Source organism: Oncorhynchus mykiss, chromosome 18 (assembly GCF_013265735.2).
Source record: "Oncorhynchus mykiss isolate Arlee chromosome 18, USDA_OmykA_1.1, whole genome shotgun sequence".
Taxonomy (NCBI): Eukaryota; Metazoa; Chordata; class Actinopteri; order Salmoniformes; family Salmonidae; genus Oncorhynchus; species Oncorhynchus mykiss.
Window position 1 is genome coordinate 44,390,434 of NC_048582.1, and position 26,476 is coordinate 44,416,909.

The 26,476-nt window shown below is 42.0% G+C and overlaps 1 protein-coding gene across 1 annotated transcript in view; it reads left to right on the top strand.

Annotated features, from left to right (window-relative positions):
- LOC110496347 (thrombospondin-3b) overlaps positions 1-26,218 on the top strand; it is a 29,156-nt gene extending 2,938 nt beyond the window's left edge. Inside the window, exons 2-23 of the mRNA XM_021572189.2 lie at positions 9,975-10,181; positions 11,116-11,369; positions 15,741-15,843; positions 17,069-17,095; positions 17,242-17,324; positions 17,779-17,830; positions 18,579-18,727; positions 18,984-19,124; positions 19,361-19,435; positions 19,622-19,774; positions 20,252-20,362; positions 20,522-20,629; positions 20,738-20,897; positions 21,258-21,376; positions 21,463-21,515; positions 22,512-22,705; positions 23,030-23,208; positions 23,299-23,347; positions 23,514-23,710; positions 23,937-24,109; positions 25,390-25,529; positions 25,618-26,218. Coding sequence (XP_021427864.2) covers positions 9,975-10,181; positions 11,116-11,369; positions 15,741-15,843; positions 17,069-17,095; positions 17,242-17,324; positions 17,779-17,830; positions 18,579-18,727; positions 18,984-19,124; positions 19,361-19,435; positions 19,622-19,774; positions 20,252-20,362; positions 20,522-20,629; positions 20,738-20,897; positions 21,258-21,376; positions 21,463-21,515; positions 22,512-22,705; positions 23,030-23,208; positions 23,299-23,347; positions 23,514-23,710; positions 23,937-24,109; positions 25,390-25,529; positions 25,618-25,673 — 2,783 coding nt within the window. The 3' untranslated portion in view covers positions 25,674-26,218. The remainder of the gene's footprint in view (positions 1-9,974; positions 10,182-11,115; positions 11,370-15,740; positions 15,844-17,068; positions 17,096-17,241; positions 17,325-17,778; positions 17,831-18,578; positions 18,728-18,983; positions 19,125-19,360; positions 19,436-19,621; positions 19,775-20,251; positions 20,363-20,521; positions 20,630-20,737; positions 20,898-21,257; positions 21,377-21,462; positions 21,516-22,511; positions 22,706-23,029; positions 23,209-23,298; positions 23,348-23,513; positions 23,711-23,936; positions 24,110-25,389; positions 25,530-25,617) is intronic.
- The last annotated feature ends 258 nt before the right edge of the window (positions 26,219-26,476 follow it).

Below are 26,476 nucleotides of genomic sequence, written 5' to 3' on the forward strand. Positions count from 1 at the left end.
TTCATTACTAACTGGTGATTTGGTAAACCATGCAGAGATAAGTACTGTAACTGCCTGACACCTGAACGTTTTAGCTTAGTTGGCTATTCTTCTGGTGCACAGAAGAACTGGGTTTGTAAATTTACAGCAAGGATGCTGTAATATGTTTTACAGTAAGTAAAAATCATATTGTAAACTATATTACAGCATCACTGCTGTAAAGCAAAATTACAGTATTAAACTGGCAACTGTGGTGTCTGTATAATGCTGTAAATTTGCAGGGAAATACCTACAGTAATATACAATTATTTTACAATACTAAAAGCATTGCAGGTTGTCTTTAGAAGACAGCTCCCTGAAATGTAATATTGTAAGAAAAACAATACGTGTACAAATGTATTTATTCAAATTCATAACACGAATTTCACATGAATTGCACTTTAACCATAAAGAACAACACTTGAATAGAGCAACATTACAACTCCAGATAGTAGGGGAGAGAAAGAGAGAGAGAGAGAGAGACAGAGAGAGATACAGTGATAAGAACATTGACAAACACTGGCCAATAATGTACTTCACCATACACAAACCAAAACATCAGAATAGGTCATTATTGAAAATACAGGATTTGTAAGAAAAAATCTAATCTAAACAGATAAATGAAAAATAGGAAAACAAAAGGGAGACATTTTTACAAAAAAACTATAGCAAGAACTGCTTGCCTGCCTGTCTTTGAGAGAGAAATGAGAGAGAACGAGAGAGAAAGGGTCTGAGAGAGAAGGATGATAGAGAGGAGCGAGCAGGGCTAGACTGGAGCCAGAGAAGCACGCTACCGCAAGTCAAAACAGGATCCGGGATGGAGCAAGCAGATCATTTGTTGACCCAACCTTCATGGCAGGATTTTGTTGGGCAGGATTTCTGCGAGAATGAGAGATGCTCGAATAAAGTCTCGAATAAATCTCGGTGGCATGCAGATTATCACCTCAATCTTTGAAACTCTGTCCCTCCTTAGCTCTGACACGTCAACTAGGACAAACATGGAAATAGAAAGAATAGAAAGAAAGAAATTGCTATTACTATGACTAATACTACTACTATTACTATGATTATGACTATGACTACTACTACTACTACTACTACTACTATTACTATAACTAATGCTATGACTACTACTACTACTATTACTATGATTATGACTATGACTACTACTACTACTACTACTATTACTATAACTAATGCTATGACTACTATTACTATAACTAATGCTATGTCTACTACTACTACTATTACTATGATTATGACTATGACTACTACTACTACTACTACTACTATTACTATAACTAATGCTATGACTACTACTACTACTCGCTGGGTAAAAAGGCAGATGACAACAGACAAATAAAGTTTGTGTTCATCAGGTGTGTCTGTTTGTGTACTTACATGTTGGAGTTTTCCACTCAAACTCCTTCAGGTCTGTGAGAAAGCGTGTAACATGTAGGTCAATTGGCATTGGCTTCCTCTGAACGACCTTTCCGGTCTTGCGGCTCACTTCTGCTTTCGCTGTGCATTTGTTTCCTTCAGGGTTTATTCGAACCAGGAACCTGTACAACCCAACATAAAATATATTTAATCAGTTGAGGCATTGAAAAAATAACAATAAGAAATATAATTGAAATGTAACTAACAAATGCTAAATGTAGCTGTTGGATCAATAAATGTTCAATGCTTACCTCTGTATCAGCTCCAAAACTGCAGAGGTCGACTCCTGGTAAAGTGCTGAAGAGCACAGAGAGGGCAGCAGCAAAGTTAGACTCACTGTCCATAACACAGACCACTCTCCCCTCGATAGACACCATCCATTTTGAGGAACCCAATAGAGTGTTTCCTGAAATACACAAAAGTAAGGGTGTTAGTGTATACTTACTAGACATCTCTAGATAGCTACCACAATACTATATATTTCTGTTCCACCTTAAATCAAATAAATGTATTACCAAGCATGATCAGCCTTGGTGTGTCTGGCCAAGGAATTTGCGTCTCAACATCAACCCGAGTTGCAGTGACCTAAAATCACTAAGCATACATATACAAAATATTAAAATCATGCGCAATAGTACAGTATAAACACCATTAATCATATAAACTTTATAAGTCTAAAAACACTGTTCCTTACATCTGCCAAGAGAAGCAGAGATTTGTCCTTCTCTTTAAAGTGGGTCATCAGCAAAAGAATGGGAGCAGTGGCTGTTAGATCGCCACTGCCTTTGATGTAACCGCCGATTTCATTCAGCAGGCACTGGATCTCTCTTCTCAACCTGATCTTTTGGCTTTTAGAAAAGTTGACCATTCTCTTACCCTTGTTCAGGAGAGTTTGAGTCAGGCAACTGTCAATCACGATGCCAGTGAGGGTAGTGAAGTGGTCGCAGAGCAATAACTTGGTGAAAAGGAAAGGTCACTGTTCCTGGAGGTCACTGAGGCTTGGAGGAGGACAAGTGTCATATCCATTGTTACAGATCCTATCCATTCTTCATTTTCTTTAAAAAAAAAAAACAAAGAAAAAAAGTGTGTTAGGCTATGTGCTGCACTCCATACCAGCACAAGAGGACAAACAAACAATTTACAGAAACACTTGTATATTTGTGTACAATTATGTATTTTTGTCATTTCCGTCCCTTTTATTGCATATGCCTCGCTCCATCATAGCATAAACCATTTCTTTTGCTGGCAAACAAACACATTATTTACAGAACCTTTTTAACTGTGTGTGTCTGTGTTTACACTCTGAGAAAAAGGGTTCCGAAAGGGTTCTTTGGCTGTCCCCATAGGAGAACCCTGTTTGGTTCCAGGTAGAACCCTTTTGGGTTCCATGTAGAACCATCTGTGGAAAGGGTTCTACATGTAACCCAGAAGAGTTCTACCTGGAACCAAAAGGGTTATACATATACCTGGAATCAAAAAGGTATCTTCAAAGGGTTATCCTATGGGGACAGCCAAATAACCATTTTAGGTTCTAGATAGCACCTTTTTTCATAACAATTACATAAATATGTTACATTTATCAATCAAGATCTCACCTCTTTGGTTGAAGGACTGAAGCAATTCCCGGCTCTATATTGGTGTCAAATGGTATTTGATGTCCTCCGGCTGAACATATTCAAGGTCGTTAATATTCTCCACGCCAACATTTGCCCTCAGATGCTCCAACAAAGATCTCACCATCTCGGTCTCCAACTCGGGCAATTGGTGTTGAATTGCATCTTGAAGACCCTCCATGCCTACACTGGTTTAAGGAGAACACACTGAGTGATGCAGGGAAACAACATAGAAACTTGACACTTCATAAACTGGTAGTGGGTAATAATTATTCAATCTATCTTTATTAACACACACATAATTAATCAGAGAATCTGGTATAAATTGAACCCCGAGATTGACCGGAGACACAGACTGATTCACCCCAACAATTAAAAGGACCTGTGATTCTGTGACCAGAATCAGTGAGATCTTTCCAAATGTGTATCCGTCATAATTTTCTTCCATGACAATTGCCCGCTGCATAAGTAAGATTGTAGTAACTGGTGGCTCTCAGACAAGTTTTCTGGCACACTCCTTGAAGTAGGAGAGCTTGCTCTCAAACCCCGGGGGCCCACAAACGAATGAGTCGCCCAAATTGCAGGATGAGGTCGGGGTAGTGTAACAAGTAGTGATGCAAGGGCACTCTACCCCACAAGCAAAACTGTCGTTCACGACATTTCTATGTTTTTTTTGCATGTGTAATGAAAAGGAAACAGAAATTGCAGGATTTATACCTGCAATACCCCCAATAAAGCTACTTCCAGCTACCAGTCAGCCTGCAATATAAAAATGACACTACCCCGCAGCCACCAAATTGCATGCACACACCAAAAGAGCTATCGAGCTATACATTAATATGCAATTTATGCCAACCACACAATCTAAAGAAAATAATTATAGACTACAAGGCTAAATCAAATATCAGTCTGTGCCTGATGTTTCAGATATCATTCATTTAACGTTGCCTAATTAATGGTTGATAAGGATCACTTCTGAAAGATTAGCAAAAGCACAAGGAAAATTCAACTCACGTGGAAAAAATGCTACGACCATCGCCCTGAATAATGCTAGCAAGCTAACCACACAACCTGAAGAAAATAATAGATAACTTTAATATCCTGCAGGGTAAAATATCAGTCTGTGCCTGTTGTTGCTGAATTTATTAATTTAATGGACAAAAGCATAGGGGGAATATTACACTACACTTTTGCTAAATCACACGCACCCCGAGACTGAATAGAGCTAACGTTAACCAGAGATATTTAGAGAAAGGTGTCTAATAGAGTTCGACCATCTCCTAGCTATAGCTAACGTTAGCAAGCACCATTCCCCTTTCATCTGAGAGTTTCATTCCTCTCATTGCAACTACAGAATCACCCAAAAAGTATACATCCCAAGGCAAAATGTCAATCTGTGCCTGCTGACAAACTAAATGTGTATTCGACATAGCTAAACTCTCGCTCCCTCCCTAGACTAACTGTATTTTTGTCTGGTGAAGCCGACGACAACTTTCCCACTAATACCATAGCGTTAGCACCCTGTCACCCATGTCATGCACCCACCGGTTAAGTATCCTATCCAAAGAAACACACATATGGATTTCTGCACGTTGTTAATACTAAAATGAGTTGCTCTATAGCTACAATATCACTGATTATTTTACCAGCAAGGAAGATCAACGCAACAGAACGACATGTCATCTTGGCTATACTGTTAGCGAACACAATCCAAACAAGCTAACGTTAGCTAGCTAGTTAGTAGATTAGTTAAGAAAACCTGCAGTAGGTACAGTGCCTTGCGAAAGTATTCGGCCCCCTTGAACTTTGCGACCTTTTGCCACATTTCAGGCTTCAAACATAAATATATAAAACTGTATTTTTTTGGTGAAGAATCAACAACAAGTGGGACACAATCATGAAGTGGAATGACATTTATTGGATATTTCAAACTTTTTTAACAAATCAAAAACTGAAAAATTGGGCGTGCAAAATTATTCAGCCCCCTTAAGTTAATACTTTGTAGCGCCACCTTTTGCTGCGATTACAGCTGTAAATCGCTTGGGGTATGTCTCTATCAGTTTTGCACATCGAGAGACTGACATTTTTTCCCATTCCTCCTTGCAAAACAGCTCGAGCTCAGTGAGGTTGGATGGAGAGCATTTGTGAACAGCAGTTTTCAGTTCTTTCCACAGATTCTCGATTGGATTCAGGTCTGGACTTTGACTTGGCCATTCTAACACCTGGATATGTTTATTTTTGAACCATTCCATTGTAGATTTTGCTTTATGTTTTGGATCATTGTCTTGTTGGAAGACAAATCTCCGTCCCAGTCTCAGGTCTTTTGCAGACTCCATCAGGTTTTCTTCCAGAATGGTCCTGTATTTGGCTACATCCATCTTCCCATCAATTTTAACCATCTTCCCTGTCCCTGCTGAAGAAAAGCAGGCCCAAACCATGATGCTGCCACCACCATGTTTGACAGTGGGGATGGTGTGTTCAGCTGTGTTGCTTTTACGCCAAACATAACGTTTTGCATTGTTGCCAAAAAGTTCAATTTTGGTTTCATCTGACCAGAGCACCTTCTTCCACATGTTTGGTGTGTCTCCCAGGTGGCTTGTGGCAAACTTTAAACAACACTTTTTCTGGATATCTTTAAGAAATGGCTTTCTTGCCACTCTTCCATAAAGGCCAGATTTGTGCAATATACGACTGATTGTTGTCCTATGGACAGAGTCTCCCACCTCAGCTGTAGATCTCTGCAGTTCATCTAGAGTGATCATGGGCCTCTTGGCTGCATCTCTGATCAGTCTTCTCCTTGTATGAGCTGAAAGTTTAGAGGGACGGCCAGGTCTTGGTAGATTTGCAGTGGTCTGATACTCCTTTCATTTCAATATTATCGCTTGCACAGTGCTCCTTGGGATGTTTAAAGCTTGGGAAATCTTTTTGTATCCAAATCCGGCTTTAAACTTCTTCACAACAGTATCTCGGACCTGCCTGGTGTGTTCCTTGTTCTTCATGATGCTCTCTGCGCTTTTAACGGACCTCTGAGACTATCACTGTGCAGGTGCATTTATACGGAGACTTGATTACACACAGGTGGATTGTACTTATCATCATTAGTCATTTAGGTCAACATTGGATCATTCAGAGATCCTCACTGAACTTCTGGAGAGAGTTTGCTGCACTGAAAGTAAAGGGGCTGAATAATTTTGCACGCCCAATTTTTCAGTTTTTGATTTGTTAAAAAAGTTTGAAATATCCAATAAATGTCGTTCCACTTCATGATTGTGTCCCACTTGTTGTTGATTCTTCACAAAAAAATACAGTTTTATATCTTTATGTTTGAAGCCTGAAATGTGGCAAAAGGTTGCAAAGTTCAAGGGGGCCGAATACTTTCGCAAGGCACTGTATATAGAAGTATATAGTATATGGAATTAGTACATACAGTTGAAGTTGGAAGTTTACATACACCTTAGCCAAATACATTTAAACTCAGTTTTTCACAATTCCTGACATTTAATCCTGGCAAAAATTCTCTGTTTTAGGTCAGTTAGGATCACCACTTTATTTTAAGAACGTGAATTGTCAGAATAATAGTAGAGACAATGATTTAATTCAGCTTTTATTTCTTTCATCACATTTCCAGTGGGTCAGAAGTTTACATACACCCAATTAGTATTTGGTAGCATTGCCTTTAAATTGTTTATCTTGGGTCGAACATCTCGGGTAGCCTTCCACAAGTTTCCCGCAATAAATTGGTGAATTTTGGCCCATTCCTCCTGACAGAACTGGTGTAACTGAGTCAGGTTTGTAGGCATCCTTGCTTGCACAAGCTTTTTCAGTTCTGCCCACACATTTTCTATAGGATTGAGGTCAAGACTTTTGCCACAACTTTGGAAGTATGCTTGGGGTCATTGTCCATTTGAAAGACCCATTTGCGACCAAGCTTTAACTTCCTGACTGATGTCTTGAGATGTTGCTTCAATATATCCACATAATTTTCCTCCCTCATGAAGCCATCTATTTTGTGAAGTGCACCAGTCCCTCCTGCAGCAAAGCACCCCCATAACATGATGCTCACGGTTGGGAGGGTGTTCTTCGGCTTGCAAGCCTCCCCCTATTTCCTCCAAACATAACGATGGTCATTATGGCCAAACAGTTATATTTTTATTTAATCAGACCAGAGGAAATTTCTCCAAAAAATACGACCTTTGTCCCCATGTGCAGTTGCAAACCATAGTCTGGATTTTTAATGGCGGTTTTGGAGCAGTGGCTTCTTCCTTGCTGACGATATAGGACACTGGATATAGATACTTTTGTACCTGTTTCCTCCAGCATCTTCACAGGGTCCTTTGCTGTTGTTCTGGGATTGATTTGCACATTTCGCACCAAAGTACGTTCATCTTTAGGAGACAGAACGCGTCTCCTTCCTGAGCGGTATGACGGCTGCATGGTCCCGTGGTGTATAAACTTGCGTACTATTGTTTGTACAGATGAATGTGGCACCTTCAGGCGTTTGGAAGTTGCTACCAAGGATTAACCAGACTTGTGGAGGTCTACAATTTTTTTTCTGAGGTTTTGGCTGATTAAAAAAAAAAAATCCCATGATGTCAAGCAAAGAGGCGCTGAGTTTGAAGGTAGGACTTGAAATACATCCACAGGTACACCTCCGATTGACTAAAAAGATGTCAAATAGCCTATCAGAAGCTTCTAAAGCCATGTCATCATTTTCTGGGATTTTCCACACTGTTTAAAGGCACAGTCAACTTAGTGTATGTAAACTTCTGCCCCACTGGAATTGTGATACAGTGAATTATAAGTGAAATAATCTGTCTGTAAACAATTGTTGGAAAAATTACTTGTGTCATGCAGAAAGTAGATGTCCTAACCGACTTGCCAAAACTATAGTTTGTTGACAAGAAATTTGTGGAGTTGTTGAAAAACGAGTTTTAAGACTCCAACCTAAGTGTATGTAAACGTCCGACTTCAACCGTTTGGCGCGGAGCATCACATTAGTGGAAATCAATTCTGTTCTCAGGGCAGGCCTGGTTGTAGATAGGTTCGAGTCATGTTGGGGACATTGTTAGCGTTTTTAGCTTTCCCTAACTTTAGCCTAATTATCGTAACCCGCTAACTTCTGCTAGTCAATACCGGCAGACCTGCCCTGAGAATTACGAGATACAGCTCTCGTTCTCGCTCACACACACACACACACCACAGACCGTTTGGCACTGCCAACTACAGTAGAGTTCGGGTACTACTGTAAAGAAAAACATTAAGTTAGAGTAATTTTTACAGGAGGCTTACAATTACAGTTAATAACAGTATTTTTCAGCATTTTACCCATAATGCAGTGCAAACTACAGCATTAATTCTGTAAAACACATCTAAGGTATTTTACTGTGCATTCTACAGTGTTTTACTGTTGAAATTACCTAAAAGTCTTACAGTGTGGACCTGTACTATAAGGGCGGAAGGTATGCAGAGAACGGCACCCACAAGGGGAGAATTGGTGTTTAGAGGCACCCCTGATGTCTATGGCTTTAGTGTCATGCAGACTGCTGAATTTGCAGCCACTAGGGAGGCAAGAGAATGATTAGAAAGAGGCTGGTATGTCTGTCAGATTATTCTGCCATCTCTCTCATCTCTCTCTCTCTCTCTCTCTCTCTCTCTCTCTCACTCACTCACTCACTCACTCACTCACTCACTCACTCACTCACTCACTCACTCACTCACTCACTCACTCACTCACTCACTCACTCACTCACACACACACACACACCTGGACGAGAGAACAGGCAAAACACTCATAGGGGAAAGTATCTCATTTATCTAGGCCTTGTACATGCAGCACTTGTTACTTTACAAGTGAGAACTTATACATTTCAGTTTTTGTTTGCTGCACACATTTGCAACTCATGAAGCTACAAGCATTTTCAGACTTTCCCTGTCATCTGCACTCCAGTTTGTTTCTCCCTACAGTATTTCTAACCTCTCAAAGTGTTTCCACTGCGTTCAGACACCTAGAGAAAAAAGCAAAGGAACGTACTGTATATTGCAGCCCCACATCAGGCATGATTGCTAAACCCTGGTCATTAACCTATGTTTACAAGACCAATACATTTCACCCTAAATGGAGAGACATCTCATAAAGAAAAGATTCCAGCAGCACCCAGTTCACCGACAGACATAAATTCTGCCACCAACAGTGACAGCAAAGGCTGGCATTTTCTGTGAGATGTGTTAATTTTGCGGCAGGGGCAACAGACCAGAACGATGAAGACAAGAGGCATTGAGTTTGTGTTCTGGCTTATACTTTCTCAATAAACCTTCCAAAGTGGCATTAAACTCAAAAGGATGAATCCCCCACGGTCAATAAATGAATCCTTTCTCTTCTTCTCTCACTGCATCTCTCTGACTCTCTCCCATATCCATTTTTTTTGCGTCGCCTGTTTTCGCCTTCTTTCTCTTGTGTATGCCTATTTTCTCTCTATTGCAATATCCCTATTGTTCTACCCTTTGCATCTCTATCCATCCCTCCTTTTTTTCACACCCTACACATGTGCCCACTTAATTTACTGCCGTGGGCTAAATCAGGGTCACACAGTGATTCTTGGTAGTCTGAAACAAATCTACTTTGAAACAAAAGTATACACCTCACAAACATGGTTACAGGCTTTAGAAAAAGAAGACACCTGTACCATGTCAGATATAGAGTTGAGTATTCAATTTTGAGTTTGCAAAATTAAATTATTATACTTTATATACATCACAGAAGACTGAAATTTAACAAAAACGTTTGATATAGAAACACTGGATTTTCGGTGGCTTTTCCACCCATGAGGCCATGGTCATTTGACTGCAGAAAAGGGGTCGATGGATGCATTTCCAAAGTATTCAAACTGGACCACCATCTTTCAGTGATTGACATGCTGGAGCTGCACGACGCCAAGCAGAGTGCGTCCGCGGTGGGGAAGATGTCGGGGGCTCTGGGCTTCGTGTCGGACTTGTACCTGGTGTCCACTCTGCGACTGCCGCCCAAACTGGGAGGAGTGCTGCTGGGCGTCTACAACAAAGACGACAACAGGAAGTACCTGGAGGTGGCCCTCATGGGCAAGGTCAACAAAGGTAGGGTATTGTCAGTAGAGGGGATAGGGAGGGAAGTGTGATAGATATTTTGGTGTAGCCTAAATTGATTTTCTTCAAGGCCTATACCTAAGACACAGTCACCCAATCCCAATAGTGGGATTCCCCAATCGACCCCTAGCCATATCCCATTGACACTTGGAGATCTGAGAGGGTTGTATAGTTGCAAAACAATGACCAATATGCAGGTTGTTGTTTTTTCATATGGTGCTCGTGTTCTACAAACTGTTCTATGTAGGCTAGCTTCAATGATGCTCGGGGTTGCCCGATCTTTAAATTCTGGGTCCATACATGTTAAGAGAAGGGATTAAGATATTTTAGAACGAGGAGTGGAACTGGAACATGGAGGTCCACCCTCTTTCTTTGCAATTTACGGGCAAGTTCATCTCAGTTACCTAGAAGTCAAATTATCTCTCGAAAGTTTGTAACAAAAATGGGGGGGGGATTCCATTAACAATAGTTAACAATTGTGATTGCCTTTGTAGAAAGCGAAGTCTCCTCCCCCTTTCAAACAGAAACTCTCTGCCAAACCCCTCCCTTCTGCTAATTTCAACCGTGTTAATCTTGAGCAAAAATCACTTTTTTTGTTTTCATTCATTTTTACGGTGCAGCCAATTTTGACTTTGTGGCTATGGAACAACGAAAACCCAAAACTAGGACCTACTGTCCAATAGATATTAGGAGAAAGTCTATGTGCCAAATGTCCCCTCCACTTCTAAAATTCGAAAGATGCTAACACCTGCGAAATCGTGATTTGTCCAAATAACCAGTGACGAAAAATCTGAACACAGGAACTACTGCTGCTCTTTATCCCTCACATTCCATTACTTCCAGACAAATTATATGGTACCAGTTATAATTCCGTGGATCTGTTGACAAGAGATTACCTGATTTTTTTATCCTTTATATTTCTCAGTTCTGGTGCGCTATGTACGTGAGGACGGTAAACTCCACACAGTGAACCTCCAGAACCCCGGCCTCTCAGACGGACGCACCCAGTCACTCATCCTCCACGTGGGTGGGCTCCGACGAAACCACCTCCACATGGAACTCTATGTTAACTGCCGATTGGCAGACTCAGCACAGGTCCTGCCGTCATTTGTCCAGCTCCCATCAGAGGCGGAGTCTGTGGAGATACGAAATGGGCAGAAGGCCTATGCCAGGCTACAGGTGATAAAATACAACCTTTTTTTTTTTTCCTAAATTCCCAGCAGTCCTAGACTGAAGTTAAAGGTAGACTCAGAAATAAGAAATTATCATACACGGTGCGGTATCCTGCTTACAGAAAGCAACATCAACAACATTTTAATCTGCCCTATGTTTTCCACTATTGGCTCGTCCCAATGTGGGCATGCCTCAATGTGGGCATGCCTGCAATAATTGGGAAGAGCCAATAGTTTTTGTGAAGCAGAAAGCGGCATGGCTGCAAATTGTCATATTGCTTAGTCTACCTCTATTTCTTCAGAGCACGTTTCAGTGAATGCTCTCAGACTCAGAATGTCTCTAATCGTACTTCCTAACTTAACCATTTTTACTACACTACTTTAAGACTAAAGCAAATGTAATTAGGTCATTCATTTGGCTATACCGTACATGAAAGACAAACCCAGCCTGCCCACAATGATAGACAAATTCTTCATTTTACGAGTGTTGCTCATTTATGGTTGTTTTACATGACTAATCTTCTATCCACAGCTGACATCTATGCCACTTGAGCAAATTGCATAGTTTTGCATGGCTAATATGATGTTATAGACATTAGCTTTCATAGGCAACTTCAAGTTTTGTGAGCAGTTAAATGTCTACTTTCCTATGAGCACCTTTTCATCCATTACATGGAACAGAGCTGAGCTGCACATCCTATCTACCAGCTACATGTCTATGGCTCATGCCGAAGCATAAATGGAGAACTAGTTAGCTGTAACCATGTGGTGCTGTCAGCATGTATGACTATCTGTCTGATAGGTGCCACACTCTCTGTGGACAAAGAGAGGGCTGTGTCGGGATGGATGAAAGAGAGAGAAAGGGAGGGAGGAAGGAAAGATCTAAAAGGAGAGGGTACACTGCAGCTATTGTTCCTAGCTTGTGTCTCTTATCTTGAATGGGCCGCTCAGCTGATATGCATGCAGGTGTACACGGCTTCTGACCAGGATCATGTTCACTAGCCATAAAACAGAAGGAATGGTCGGAAGGGGAGTAAAACAGGGGAGGTACTATCAGAACTTGTCCAATAAGAAACAGTTGTTTTCCGTCTCACAACGTTTTGATAATTTTTTTGCCACAGTGTGCCCCAATGAACACAACCCAGAGCATGTGCCTCAATATGTCTAAGTAAGACCTGGAGTCATTGCTCCCTCTAATTGTTTTCGGACACTGAGCAAATTACAGGTCTGCTGAACTTCCTGCATGTGTTTACTGTGAACACTGAGGCTGTACCATCTTTAAGTTACAATTTTAAAAGTGGCCAGGTAGGCTACAATGTCTATTTGATCATAATGTAGACCTACTGTACCGGAGTGGCCTACCATAAGCAATTTTGGGGAGAAAATGCATCCCGTAACATTTTAACATGGAAATAGCTGTTCATTCAGCCTACAGTAGCAGCCAATGTGTGGTGTTCAATGTAGGCCTACATTCCAGGAGACCTTTCAAAGAAACATTAATCTGTTTATCCACTTGTCCTTCAGACAAGGAGGTGACTGAAAATGTTGTTATATTGTGTTTGATGCAAAAAAACACTTTACAAAATGAAATGCATTATTATTATTAAAGAGAATCAGACACAAATGTATTCTACCCTCTGCCTATTGGTGTCACGCCCTGACCATAGTTTACTTTGTATTTTCTATGTTTTGATTGGTCAGGGTGTGATCTGAGTGGGTATTCTATGTTTCATGTCTTGTTTGTCTATTTCTATGTTCAGCCTGATATGGTTCTCAGTCAGAGGCAGGTGTTCGTCATTGTCTCTGATTGGGAACCATATTTAGGTAGCCTGGGTTTCACTGTGTGTTTGTGGGTGATTGTTCCTGTCTATGTGTTTTTCACCAGATAGGCTGTTTTAGGTTTTCGTTACGTTCATCACGTTCTTTATTTTGTAGTGTTTGCATTGATTCGTGTTTTACGTTTGTTCATTAAAACATGGATCGCAATCTACACGCTGCATTTTGGTCCGACTCTCCTTCTCATCAAGAAAACCGTGACAATTGGCTACTTATTTGATTATTCAAGCCTGTCTCAAAATACAACAATGCCGCTTTAAGACATAAAAAAGCTCTTTACCTGACTCGTTTTTCAAAGATGGCTAGAAATGTACACATTTTGTGCTCTTGTAGGAAGTATTCACTCTCCCATTTCTGACAAGACATTTGCTATAACTGGGCTAAATAACACACTAACTAGCAAAGAAGATAAACAAATGTACACACGTGGATACAGCTCTAGACTTGATCTCAAAACAAGCGCATATACTCCCGACCGTGATTGTCATGTTGCATTGAAAGTGGCTAATGTGACGTTGATTCGATCACAATTCCCACAGTAGATGGAAATGTTGATAGTGTTAACTAACGGGGGAAAACTGTAAAAAGTGAAGTTCAATCTTGTGCTTCTCTGAACGGGCTGGTATTTCTTTGAGGCAGTATATGCCATTTAGCAGACACTTTTAGTCCTGGAGGAGCTGCAGTCGGGGGATCTGTAGAGAACATTGCCTGGGTTGGTTGCATAATCATAGTCTTAGGTCTAGACATTGATTTAAAGTGGTAGTTTACTCCAAATACAAATTAGCATGAATTTCCACTTACCATGCCCCTTTGTGTGTGTATGAGAGTTCAATAAGACTGCGCACACAATTTAAAGCTGCAATATGTAACTTTCTTGACAACCCAACCAAATTCACATTAACATGTGAGTTATATATCTGTCATTCTCATTGAAAGGAAGTCTAAGAAGTGGTCGATCTGTTCTATTTGTGCTATATAGATGCTATATATCCCGTACTTAAGTTTATTTTTTGCATCAAACCAAATATTTTTTATAACTAGCCCAAGGAAGACCAAGGCCTGTAGTTTCCAATGGACCCAAATGAATCATAGTGGGCAGAACAAGCAAATAGGTGGGTAGAGCTAAGGACGAGCTAGTGATATCCTATTGGCGCATTCTATCATTTATTTGCATATTTCCGTTAGGGAAGGCCTACTCTGTGAAGTACGCACACAGATAGAACACTGAGACAGATATTTCATTGGGTGTGTAAATGTGAAGCATCCGCTTGCCGTTTTTACTCACTACCAATGAGGTGATGAGAGGAAGCCCAGTGGCCGGCTGTTGTGCCGAAAATCTCCCCCCTGCCAGAATCCCCCCCCTTCGCGTTCTTCATGCTGCGACTTGCTTGCTAGTTAAGATTTCTGCTCTTCATTCCTTTGTCAGTTTAGCCTACATTTCACTGATTTTAGTAACAGAAAGCATTTTTGTCTTCGGTTTTCAGGTTTGGCTATTTGTTTCAAGTGTAGCTTGTATGGCACCCTGGGTGAACCCCCCCTTCAGTGGGGGGGCGGCGGATGCCGCCATGGGCAGCTGCCCATGTCACCCGTACCTAAATCCGTTACTGATTTTTGTATTAGTCTATAAATAAATCTCTTTGCCAAAATTCGTCATCTCTCCCATTTCTCATTTGACTAGTATTTTTGAAAGTGTAAGGATAATAATTCAGCCATAGTTGTTCTGAAATGTTTATTGCTTGCCAACATTTTACTTCTGTCAGGGGGGAGATTTTCGGCACAACACCGGCACGGTGAGAAGATGAAACGAGATGGATTTTGGCCGACTTTCTGCAAATTTTCTCATCAATGAAACATTTGATCCGTACAGAATATTCAATTTTCTGTTTCCAAAACTAGAATCTGAAACAGAGTGGACTGCGTTATGTAGACTTTACCCTTTGCCAAAGTAAAACGTTTTGCATTGTTTAGGAGGAGTTCAAGGGCGAATTGAGTTATTGCACACGCGCACCAAAGATTTTGATAACTAACCCAAGACAGACCAGAAACTGTCGTTTCCAATGGGAGCAAATGAATCATGTGCCGGTTTGCATGTGCAACTAATCATGTTGGGCAGAACAATATGCCACTGCCAGTCATTGGGCTTCCTCTCATCACCATATTTGGTAGTAAGCGGAAACTCCAACCTGATGCTTCACATTTATACATAATGTGAAATCAGGATGGAGCGAATAGGTGGAATGGTATCAAATACATCAAACACTGTTCCAGCCCTTTATTATGAGCCGTCCTCCCGTCAGCAGCCTCCACTGGGAGAAATATCTGGCTCATTGTTCTATCTGTGTTCAAACAGCTTAAAATACAATATTTCTGGTTATGGAAAATGTATTTCACAGTGGCTTAGATGGTACAACTATACTTACACTATACCTGCTTGTTTTGTCACATAAACCGAAATAAGGCAAACTAATAGAATTTTAGCAACCATTAAATGAGTTTTCCATAGTGCATCTTTAACTGCACCGTGTGCATGTGTGTGTTTCAGGGCTCAGTGGACTCTCTGAAAATGGCTCTGGGTGGCTCCATAGCCAAAGCAGGAATCTTGACCGATTGTCCATTTCAGGGTGATACATATTTTCAGAATTCAGGTACAATCTTTGTATTAATATACCTTTATTTTGCCTAGGTAAGTCAGTTAAGAACAAATTATTATTTTCAATGACACCCTAGGAACAGTGGGTTAGCTGCCTTGTTCAGGGGCAGAACAACATTTTTCACCTTGTAAGCTGAGGGATTTGATCTTGTAACCTTTTGATTACTAGTCCAACTCTCGAACCACTAGGCTACCTGCCACTCTATGTGTTTATGGTATACAACCATAAACACATGCAAATGATCCTCATACTCATTTATTATAATGTATATAATGCCACTGTATATAGACTTTTTGTTTTCTTTTGTTCTACTGTATTATTGACTGTATGTTTTGTTTATTCCATGTGTAACTCTGTGTTGTTGTATGTGTCGAATTGCTGCACTTTATCTTGGCCAGGTCGCAGTTGCAAATGAGAACTTGTTCTCAACTAGCCTACCTGGTTAAATAAAGGTGAAATAAATAAAAAATAACGTTGTGTTCACTTCAGCCTCGGAAACACAGACCTAGGAGCAACAGCACTAGGTCTGGGATTAATGACGGATTGTCATGGTAACTTCGAAAAGGGGTAAAAAATGTTCCGGGGAAGGTCCTCTTCAGACAGACAACTCTCCAAACAAATCCCAAGGAAGACGTTTGCAGGAAAAACCTTTGTAGTGGTTTTAGTGAAGTTAGTTGTTTCAGACTAGGGAAATGCACTCATAAAAAATTATCTCCGTGATCTCTATCTTGCTAGCTACTGTACTACTTTGTGTCCGGGGGATGTTCAAGCTAGGGCAACAGGTGCATAAGGCAGTGATGTAGGAAGCCAGAAGTCCCAACTCCGCCCTTTCCTCTCTGCCAAATTGACATGTATTACTTACAGATGTGTAAGCTGGAACATTGGTACATTTTGGGAGGCAACCCGTCTATATAGAGAGACTGTTACCTGTTACCGTACGGTGGGACTCATTGGATTAATAGAAGCTGATCTCGGCACTGTATTCTTATCACTTTAATCCCCTCTAGTGGTGAGACAACATAAATAACATAGAAATGTCATACTGGTTGTTCTTTTTTAATCTCATTACAAGTTGGTCTATTTTCAGCATGACCATTTGAATGCCAGGGGTGTTTACAGGTAGTAGTTCATGTATGTGAGAGGCATTGTTAGGAATAGCATATCAAGATAACTAGACTGTGTTGTGTTGTGATTAAAGTGGACCTTTCTGTCTCCATAGCTGGTGCCGATGTCAATGGCATTCTGGGTGAGTATCAATCAGAAAAATTATGGTTTATCAACCTTCCCCTACCCAAATGCTAACTAACAGTTATAGCTACCGGTATAATGCTATCATTTACTTTAAATGTTTCCTTGTGCTTATGTTCTAATGGTTGGACATCTCTGTGTCAGGTGACCATACCAAGGCTTTGATTGGCCAGCTGATCATCTTCAACCAGATCCTGGGTGAACTCCGAGAGGACATCAGGGAACAGGTAAGAGAGCGAGGGGGGGGGGGGGGGGGGGGGGGGGGGGGGGGGGGGCACAGGAGGAAGTGACAGTGATTCACGTATTGTCTTATCATCAGGTGAATGATAATGGCAAGGGAAAGTAATCAACATTTTAAAATGAATAGATTTGCTAGATAGTTTATCAAAGCCTAAGTCAGATACCCCATTGAGTGTATTAGGAGTTGAGAAATAAAGTTTAAATTATTAGAAAGAAGATACTGCATTATCCCCTTTTCTACTATAGGTATGTCATAAAGAAAAGATTTGCTTTATTCATTAAATAAACGTGACATTTTCCACTGAAAAATAAATAAATACAAAAGAAGACCTTCCAGTGGACAAATACCCTTGTTCTCGAGAGTAACTACAGTATACGTACAAATACAGTTTAAAAAATGAGACATTTCTGGTGACTGATGTATGTTTGTGATCTTCACAGGTGAAGGAGATGTCTCTGATTAGGAACACCATTCTGGAGTGCCAAGCGTGTGGTGAGTGCTTGAAGAGCAGCACTATACTAAGGCTGGGACTTAGTGTATGAAACAGAGGGGATAAAGTAAAGAAAAGGTCAACAAAAATAGACGAGAAGCACAGGAAATCAACAGAGAGATATATTGAAATCTATTAAATACTTTAGCTGTGTTTGATTGGTCTTGCCTGGCACAATGCAACCAATGGAAAAGTCCCTTAAAAAGGCAATTCACTGCCTTGGGTTCGCGCCCAGGCTCTGTCGTAAAAAAAATTCACTGTACAATTCACTGTAAAAAAGGAGAGCTCCCCGCCACTGTTTCGGTAATAAGCTGAGCGATGGGGCTGGAGAAATGTAACCACTCTCAAATTCATAGACAGAGCTATGGATGGAAGGACTGACCATCCATGATGTCAAAATTATAGTTTTAACTATATCTTGAGGCTACAGTTTTTGTTTACATTTACTTTGTTTACACCATGCACCTGGACACCTTGGTTAGCGTACACTGCGCTCAGCCCGCCACAGGAGTCGCTGGTGTAACACAAGCTTATTGGTTCTGATGGGATACGACAGTTGAACTAAGCTTACAAGGCATTTATAAGGGCTATTCTTCAAGAATCAATGGGTACATAATCATTCATTTATACGTAAAAAAAAAAATGCAAACCCTGCCCGTATGCACTCTGTGCAGGCTCGAAGGCATGCTGAAAAATGTCTAATCCTATTTTGAACGCTGGTCTGGTATGTTCTATGTCTTTGTTAACCAGGCTTCCACGAGCCTCACTCTCGCTGCGAGCCCAACCTCTGCTATAAGGGTGTTCCCTGTACAGAGACCCGGGAGTACCCAGGCTATCGTTGTGGTGCCTGCCCAGAAGGCATGACGGGGAATGGCACCCACTGCCAGGACATTGACGAGGTATTCTAAGGGTTCTATTTCTTGAGCACCAAAAAATGATAGCATGATATTTCCTTAACATTCTTGGGTTAAAAGCTTTGTAGCTAAGGTGGCACACGATTTCTCTCGACAACCCAGCTGCAAGAGAATAACAATTAGAAAATTGATGTTTGGCGGCCAGCCTTCATTAAGTGAAGCACTTTGCAGTGCGAAAATAACTTGAATACAATGACATTTGTATTGTTACGTTCTGTTTCTCTCTGTCTCTATGTCTAAGTGTGCCGTAGCCCGGCCCTGTTTCTCGCCCGAGGGGTGCGTAAACACGGCCAAGGGCTTCACCTGTGAACCCTGTCCCGTCGGCTTCTCAGGATCTCTCCTCAGTGGGGTTGGGGTGGAGTTTGCCAAGAGCCACAAGCAGGTCTGACCAACATAAGACCCCCTGCTTCTCACACACACCCACATACAAACATAAACATTGTGCGCCTACACACACACACACACACACACATACACACGGGAGCCTTGCACATGCATGCCATGCACACACACCATCACTATTGACACCTCTTCTCACCCACTGTATGGATGTGCACCGTGCCAAAGTGATTGCCTTTATGGCCATGATGTATTGTCCTTAAATTGTTGTCTCTGTAGGAGTGCACAGATGTGGATGAGTGTGCTGACCTCTCCAACACCTGCGTCCCCAACTCTGTCTGCATCAACACAGAGGTCAGTAGAGGAAAGGGAGTCAGAGGTTTCTAAAGTAAAGATTTACCACTTAAAGAAATACACAATTTTCTCTCCCCCTGCCTCTCTCTCCCCTTCTGTCTCCCCCAACTCCCTCCTTCATCTCTCCCTCTCACCCTTCCTCTCTCTCCCTCCCCCCTTTACCCTCCTGTCCCTCTCCCCCCTCAGGGCTCGTTCAGGTGTGGTCTGTGTAAGGAGAGCTTTGTGGGCAACCAGACGGTGGGCTGTTTCCTGCGGAGGTCCTGTGCCACGCTGGGCTTCAACCCCTGTGACGTCAACGGCCACTGTGTCATAAAGGGTGCTGCCGAGGTCTCCTGCAAGGTAAGACACATATAGCACATCTCAATAGGCAAAAAAAAAAGGAAGTTGTTGAAGCGATAGTTCACCCAAATGACAAAAGGACACATTGGTTTCCTTACCCTGTAATCAGTGTATGGATAGTGTATGCTTTGGTCTAGTTCCCTAGCACTGTTTCCACATGCTAATGTTTTAGTACCAGGGAAACTAAACCAAAGCATGGATTGCTGTCATACCTTGTCCATACACTGTTTAAAGAGTAAGGAAACCAAAATACAATTTTTTATTTGGGTGAACTATCTCTTCAATATCTTTTTAGCAACTAGACAAATCACCAAAATATGACATATTTCCCTAAATGTATTGTCATGGAAAAGACGTCTTTATCTGGTTGTAACAGAAACCAGTTGGTTGTAATCTGGCTATACAGTATCACATCATTAAGAAATCATGTTCCAATTGTTTACTACTTAGTATATTCTCTCTGAATATCTCTTCCAGTGTAATGTGGGCTGGGCAGGAAATGGGTATACGTGTGGTCCAGACACAGACAGCGACGGCTACCCCGACCAGCCTCTCCCCTGCATAGACAATGACTATCACTGTCGAGCTGTAAGCCTGTTCCAAACACACACACACACACACACACACACACACACACACACACACACACACACACACACACACACACACACACACACACACACACACACACACACACACAAAATGTCTTACTTGCCCTAAAAATGATGTGTTGTGTTCGCTGTGCAGGACAATTGTGTGAACACACCCAACTCTGGCCAGGAAGACGCAGACGGAGATGGTATAGGTGACCAGTGTGATGAAGATGCGGACGGAGATGGAATCCAGAACGTGGAGGTCAGTCTAGCCTTGTATTCTGTCAGTGCGGGGTAATGTTCACTAAGCAAAACGGAATCTCCCTGACTCCACTTCCCACTATTTTGTGTTTCCTCTTTGTTTTTCTAGGACAACTGCCGTCTGGTCCCCAACAAGGACCAACAGAACTCTGATACAGACTCATATGGGGACGCGTGTGACAACTGCCCCAATGTTCCCAATGGCAGCCAGAAGGACACCGACGGAAACGGGGCTGGCGACACCTGTGACAATGACATTGATGGGGATGGTAGGCTATGGATCGCTTATGACAGGGCTATTCAATTACTGTCCCACAAGGACCAAATTACTGCTGTTTTTTCCCCCCACCTGGTAGTTCATTGATTGATTCATTGTATTGATTGTGTTCCTTGTCTGATTTAGTTCCTGATTAGAGGGAGAGAATGGAAAACCTAAGTGTTTCAGTCCTGCAGGGTAGCATTGCTGATATAGGATCACTTTTGTCTTTCAGATCATAACGAATAAGAGTATATGAACAGGGAGGACTTAATCCTAGATCATCAGCACTTTTACTCTGAGACGCTTTGTGAATACGGACCCAAGACCGTAATTCAATCGCTCATCTTCCTCCTTCTCATCCTCTCGCCAGGTATCCCAAACGTGCTGGACAACTGTCCCAAGATGCCCAACCCTATGCAGACGGACCGTGACGGGGATGGAGTGGGAGACGCATGTGACAGCTGCCCAGAAGTCAATGACCCCTTGCAGGTCAGAGGTCAAGAATACAGTTCTTAGAGCTGAAATAAAAATATTGTTTATTGAGGAAATCTTTGAAATGTCTTTTCTCCATTCAGTCTGACATGGACAATGACCTGGTGGGAGATGTGTGTGACACCAACCAGGATATGTGAGTGATCCTACTAGTTTTCTGGTTTAGGGGGCTTCAGAACCAGATAACAACCCAAAAATGACCCCGTTTACCTGGTTGTTATCTGGTTATATCTCCAGATGACAACCAGGCTGAACCAGGTAAAGCTGTCTTTTTATTGTCATTAAAAAGATATGTATAAAATACATCATTTTACAATAAGTATATAAACTGACCATGACACGTCTTTCTTCTTCTCAATGCAGTTAAGCCTAAACCACACCCCGTTACTCAGAGGGGCGTTCTACAACGCTTTGAGCACTCTCCAAGTCTCCAAGTCTGGAAGTGAATATCACGTAGCGCGAAATTTCACTGATTAATGACATTTGCCCGTGTACTTCAAGATTGAAAAATATAATAAGATAATGTCATGGGAGCGAGCTAGCCACTGACGTCCCTTAACGCTCCATGACAGATTCAATGGCTGTAGCATAGCGTATTCGACAGAATGATTAGCTAATAAATATTTGAGAAATGATGAACAATAAGCATATGCTTTTACCTGATAATAGACTACTACTAATAATGTAACAACTTCAAATACCGAGCTAGTAACATTAAGTAGCCTAGGTTAACTTGGCTGACCTTCAATTGAGGGAACTCAGCAGAGTTCTCTGAGACATTTTTACAACTCATTGAAACTCTGAAAATAAATACATTGGCAAATGTTACCAAACATGATAATAATAGGCCTGCATTACGGTAGGCAGCTAATTTTTCAATGACACTTTCCTTCCCTTGGAAGGTCACTGTCTCTGCGCTGATCGCCTGTGAGTGAGACAATGCTAGCTAGCCAATGGGAGTGTAGTAGAACGCCCCTCTGAATAACGGGGCGTGGTTTTGGTTTAACTGTGTTGGGAAAAAGAAAGACCATGACGTTGAAAAATACGTCAGGCTGACATCATTTCAACCAGTCTTGCCTGCTGGGTCAATGAGCCTGTTTCTAATGTCCCTGTCTTGTCCTCATGTGTCAAGGGATGGGGACGGCCACCAGGACTCCAGGGACAACTGTCCAGACGTCCCTAACAGCTCTCAGCTGGACTCAGACAACGACGGCATCGGCGACGAATGCGACGATGACGACGACAACGATGGCATTCCAGATGCTGGACCTCCCGGGCCGGATAACTGCCGGCTCATCCCCAACCCCAGCCAGACAGACACTGACAGTATGGAAGGAGTCACAGTGAAATAAATGCTTTGTAGCCCAGTCTTAACAGGATTAAAGGCCCAATCTGTTACTTTACTTTCCAGACACGCAGAGAAATTGGAAATTAAAGTTAGATTAGAATTTCATATTCTGTTTTAAATGTTTTGGAATTTTATTGGCCTGCTGACAAAGTACCACAGGGACCTATGTATGTTTGTCCTAAAATATACTGTATGTCATACCAGAGTAACCTATTTCTCTCTATACTCCCATCCCCATCGGTGTTCTCAGAGTGGTATATTTTGTGTTTTGATCTCTCCCTCTGTCCCCCTTGTCCAATCAGGAAATGGCGTTGGTGACATGTGCGAGAATGACTTTGACAATGACTCAGTGATAGACTTGATTGACGTGTGTCCAGAGAGCGCTGAGGTCACAATGACCGACTTCAGAGCCTATCAGACGGTCATCCTGGACCAGGAGGGCGAAGCCCAAATCGACCCCAACTGGATAGTGCTCAATCGGGTGACCATTTGGAATATTCCTAGATAGAAAACAAACATTACATTGTATGTACTTTAATTAATTAAGAATTGTTCTGGAATTTTGTTTTAGGGTATGGAAATTGTTCAAACCATGAACAGTGACCCTGGTTTGGCCATAGGTAAGTCTGTAAACCTCCTTCTGTCGCTCTGTGTATCTTTATGTCTGTCTTTCTTTCCTCCTTCCCCTGTCTTTATCCCACTTTCTCTCAGTTTTAAATGAAGCTGTATCAATAAAGAGCATGACAAGTCAAGTATCTCTCTCTCCCTCCACCTGATCCCCACCAGGCATCACAGCCTTTAACGGGGTAGACTTTGAGGGGACGTTCCACATCAACACGGCCACGGACGATGACTATGTGGGCTTCATCTTCAGCTACCAGGACTCGTCCAGCTTCTACGTGGTCATGTGGAAACAGATGGAGCAGACCTACTGGCAGTCGCTGCCTTTTAGGGCCATGGCCCAGCCAGGCCTGCAACTGAAGGTGGGGGACACAGAAAACTGCATCTGTTGGCTTTAAAGGGACATTACACTCCAACATCAAACGTGTGTCAGATGTTTTCAGACCTTCAAAGTTGTCTTATGTCAATAGGAGTACACATCCCACCTCCATCATGTTGTGTTGTTCCAGCTACATGCCTCAACTTCAAATGTAATAGATATTAGATTACCACAGCCAAACACTTGACTTTACTCTTTCTGCTCTACAGGCAGTTAAGTCACGTACGGGTCCCGGTGAATACCTCCGTAATGCCCTGTGGCACACGGGCGACACCCCGGGTGAGGTCACCCTGCTGTGGAAGGACCCCAGGAATGTGGGCTGGAGGGACAAGACATCTTACCGTTGGCACCTCAGCCACCGCCCGCAGGTGGGCTACATCAGGTGAGCAAAACATCAGAGGGCATTACAGCCACAAATGCTCTACTCCTAGTTGTATTCTCCTGCCAATGCACTTCATCATCACAAATGTTCCTCACTGTTTAATTGAGCCGTTTTCTGTATAGAGATAGATCTATAGCTCTTTATGGCTATCTGTATATAATTCAGATTATGCACTGAATGTACAAAGCATTAGGAACACTATCCTCATATTGAGTTGCACCCCTTTCCCATCAGAACAGCCTCTATTCGTCGGGGCATGGACTTTACAAGGTGCTGAAAGCGTTCCACAGGGATACTGGCCCATGTTGACTCCAATGCTTCACACAGTTGTGTCAAGCTGGCTGGATCTCTGCTCCGAATATCTTGATCCATCTCATCCCACAGAGATCTGGTGACTGGGCAGGCCACTGCAGTAAGCTGAATTCACTGTCACCTTTGTGGAACCATTTCTGGACAATCCTATCCTTGTGGCATGGGACATTATCCTGCTAAAGAAATCCATTCACAGATGGACACTCTCCTGCTATTAAGGGATGAATCTGATTGTCAATGATGTTCAGATATCATGTGGCATTCAAACGTTGCTCCACTTTTATCTAGGGGCCCAATGTGTGCCATGAAAACGCACCCCACACCACCACATTACCACCACCCGCCTGCAATGTTGACACGAGCCATGATGGAAACATGTACTGGTTTTCTCCATACCCTAGTCCTCCCATCAGCGTGAAACAACAGGAACTGGGATTCTCCATTGTCCAGTGTTTTTTTTCCTTTGCCCACTGCAACCACAGTTTATTGTCTTTTTCTGAAAGAAGTGGAACTCTGTAAGGTTGTTGGTTGCCATTCACCATTCGTGTCAAGGTACGACGAATTGTGCATTCTTTTATGGGTCTTTGGGCACCAATGTTATACTGGACTGTAGCCCGTCTATTGCACAATTTGTGTCAGCCTCCTTTGTCCTCTTTAATAAATGACTTGTCGTTGGCTGGATGTCCTTTGGGTGGTGAACCATCCTTGATACACACAGGAAACTGTTGAGAGTGAAAAACCCAGCAGCGTTGCAGTTCTTAACATACTCAAACCAGTGCGTCTGGCACCTACAACCATAACCATTTCAAAGGCAATCTTTTGTCTTGACCATTCACCCTCTAACAGATGACATCAATAAGGGATCATAGCTTTCACCTAGATTCACCTGGTCAACCTATATCAGGGAAAGAGCAGGTGGTTTGTACACTCAGTGTATAGAGAGATCATTGTGTATACCCATGTCACAGGGTGAGGCTGTATGAAGGCATGACATTGGTGGCAGACTCTGGCGTGGTGGTGGACACCTCAATGAGGGGCGGGAGGCTGGGCGTCTTCTGCTTCTCCCAGGAGCAAATCATCTGGTCCAACCTGGGCTATCGCTGCAACGGTACGTCAACGCTCTCAGAATATCATTTTCTTGAATTTGAATTTAACCTGGCTACGTTATAATATTTCTTTCTATCTTTTTCCATCAGATACTGTACCAGAGGACTATGAGTTCTACCGCAAGCAGATGCACATCAGGGTGTGACTGAGCCTAGCACAGCATCTGTGCAGATACACACCATCACCTGTGCCTTCGCTGTATCTTGTGTGTGTGTGTATGGTTGTGTGTGTGTGTGTGTTTTAAGGTACATTGACTTTAATGTGGGGCTCTTTCTGTCTTTAGCCCCCACAACGACCTTACAGGTTGGTCAAGTCAAGAGTTTAAGATTGTTTGACAACATTAAAGCTTTTATTATTATTATATAAAATGATGAATGAAAGCTACTTTTAAGGAATTAGGATCGTGAAATCCTAAGGTACATGACTGTGTATAAGGGAAAATTAAATACATATGTTTGAAAAGTGTCAAATCCTACTCTTAGACTTAAACTGAGCATCATAAAGGTTTCAGACTCACAGTTGACGTCACATTACACACCACTGAATCCACTGTTAAATTGTACAATATTTGTCATGATGAAGTTTATAAGGAATTTTATAATTGTTATTTTTATGAGGATCATCGAGACAGACCTATGTGGAAGCCTGTGAGAAACCAATTGCATGATAATAAACATCCAAATATATATATATATATTTTTTAAATATTTTTTACTGAGTGTTTGCATGTAAACCATAATACTAGATCTCGCCAACCCAACATATGCATAAGGTTCATTGGCTACATTTACACAGGAGGGCGAGAAAAAGAGAGACTGGGGAAAAGCAGGAGCTGAGACAAAATGCTGGTTGACTTGACAAACAAGACAAACTGGCAGCAGACAAACAGAGAACACAGGGGATAATGGGGAAGATGGGTGACACCTTGAGGGGGGTGGAGACAATCAC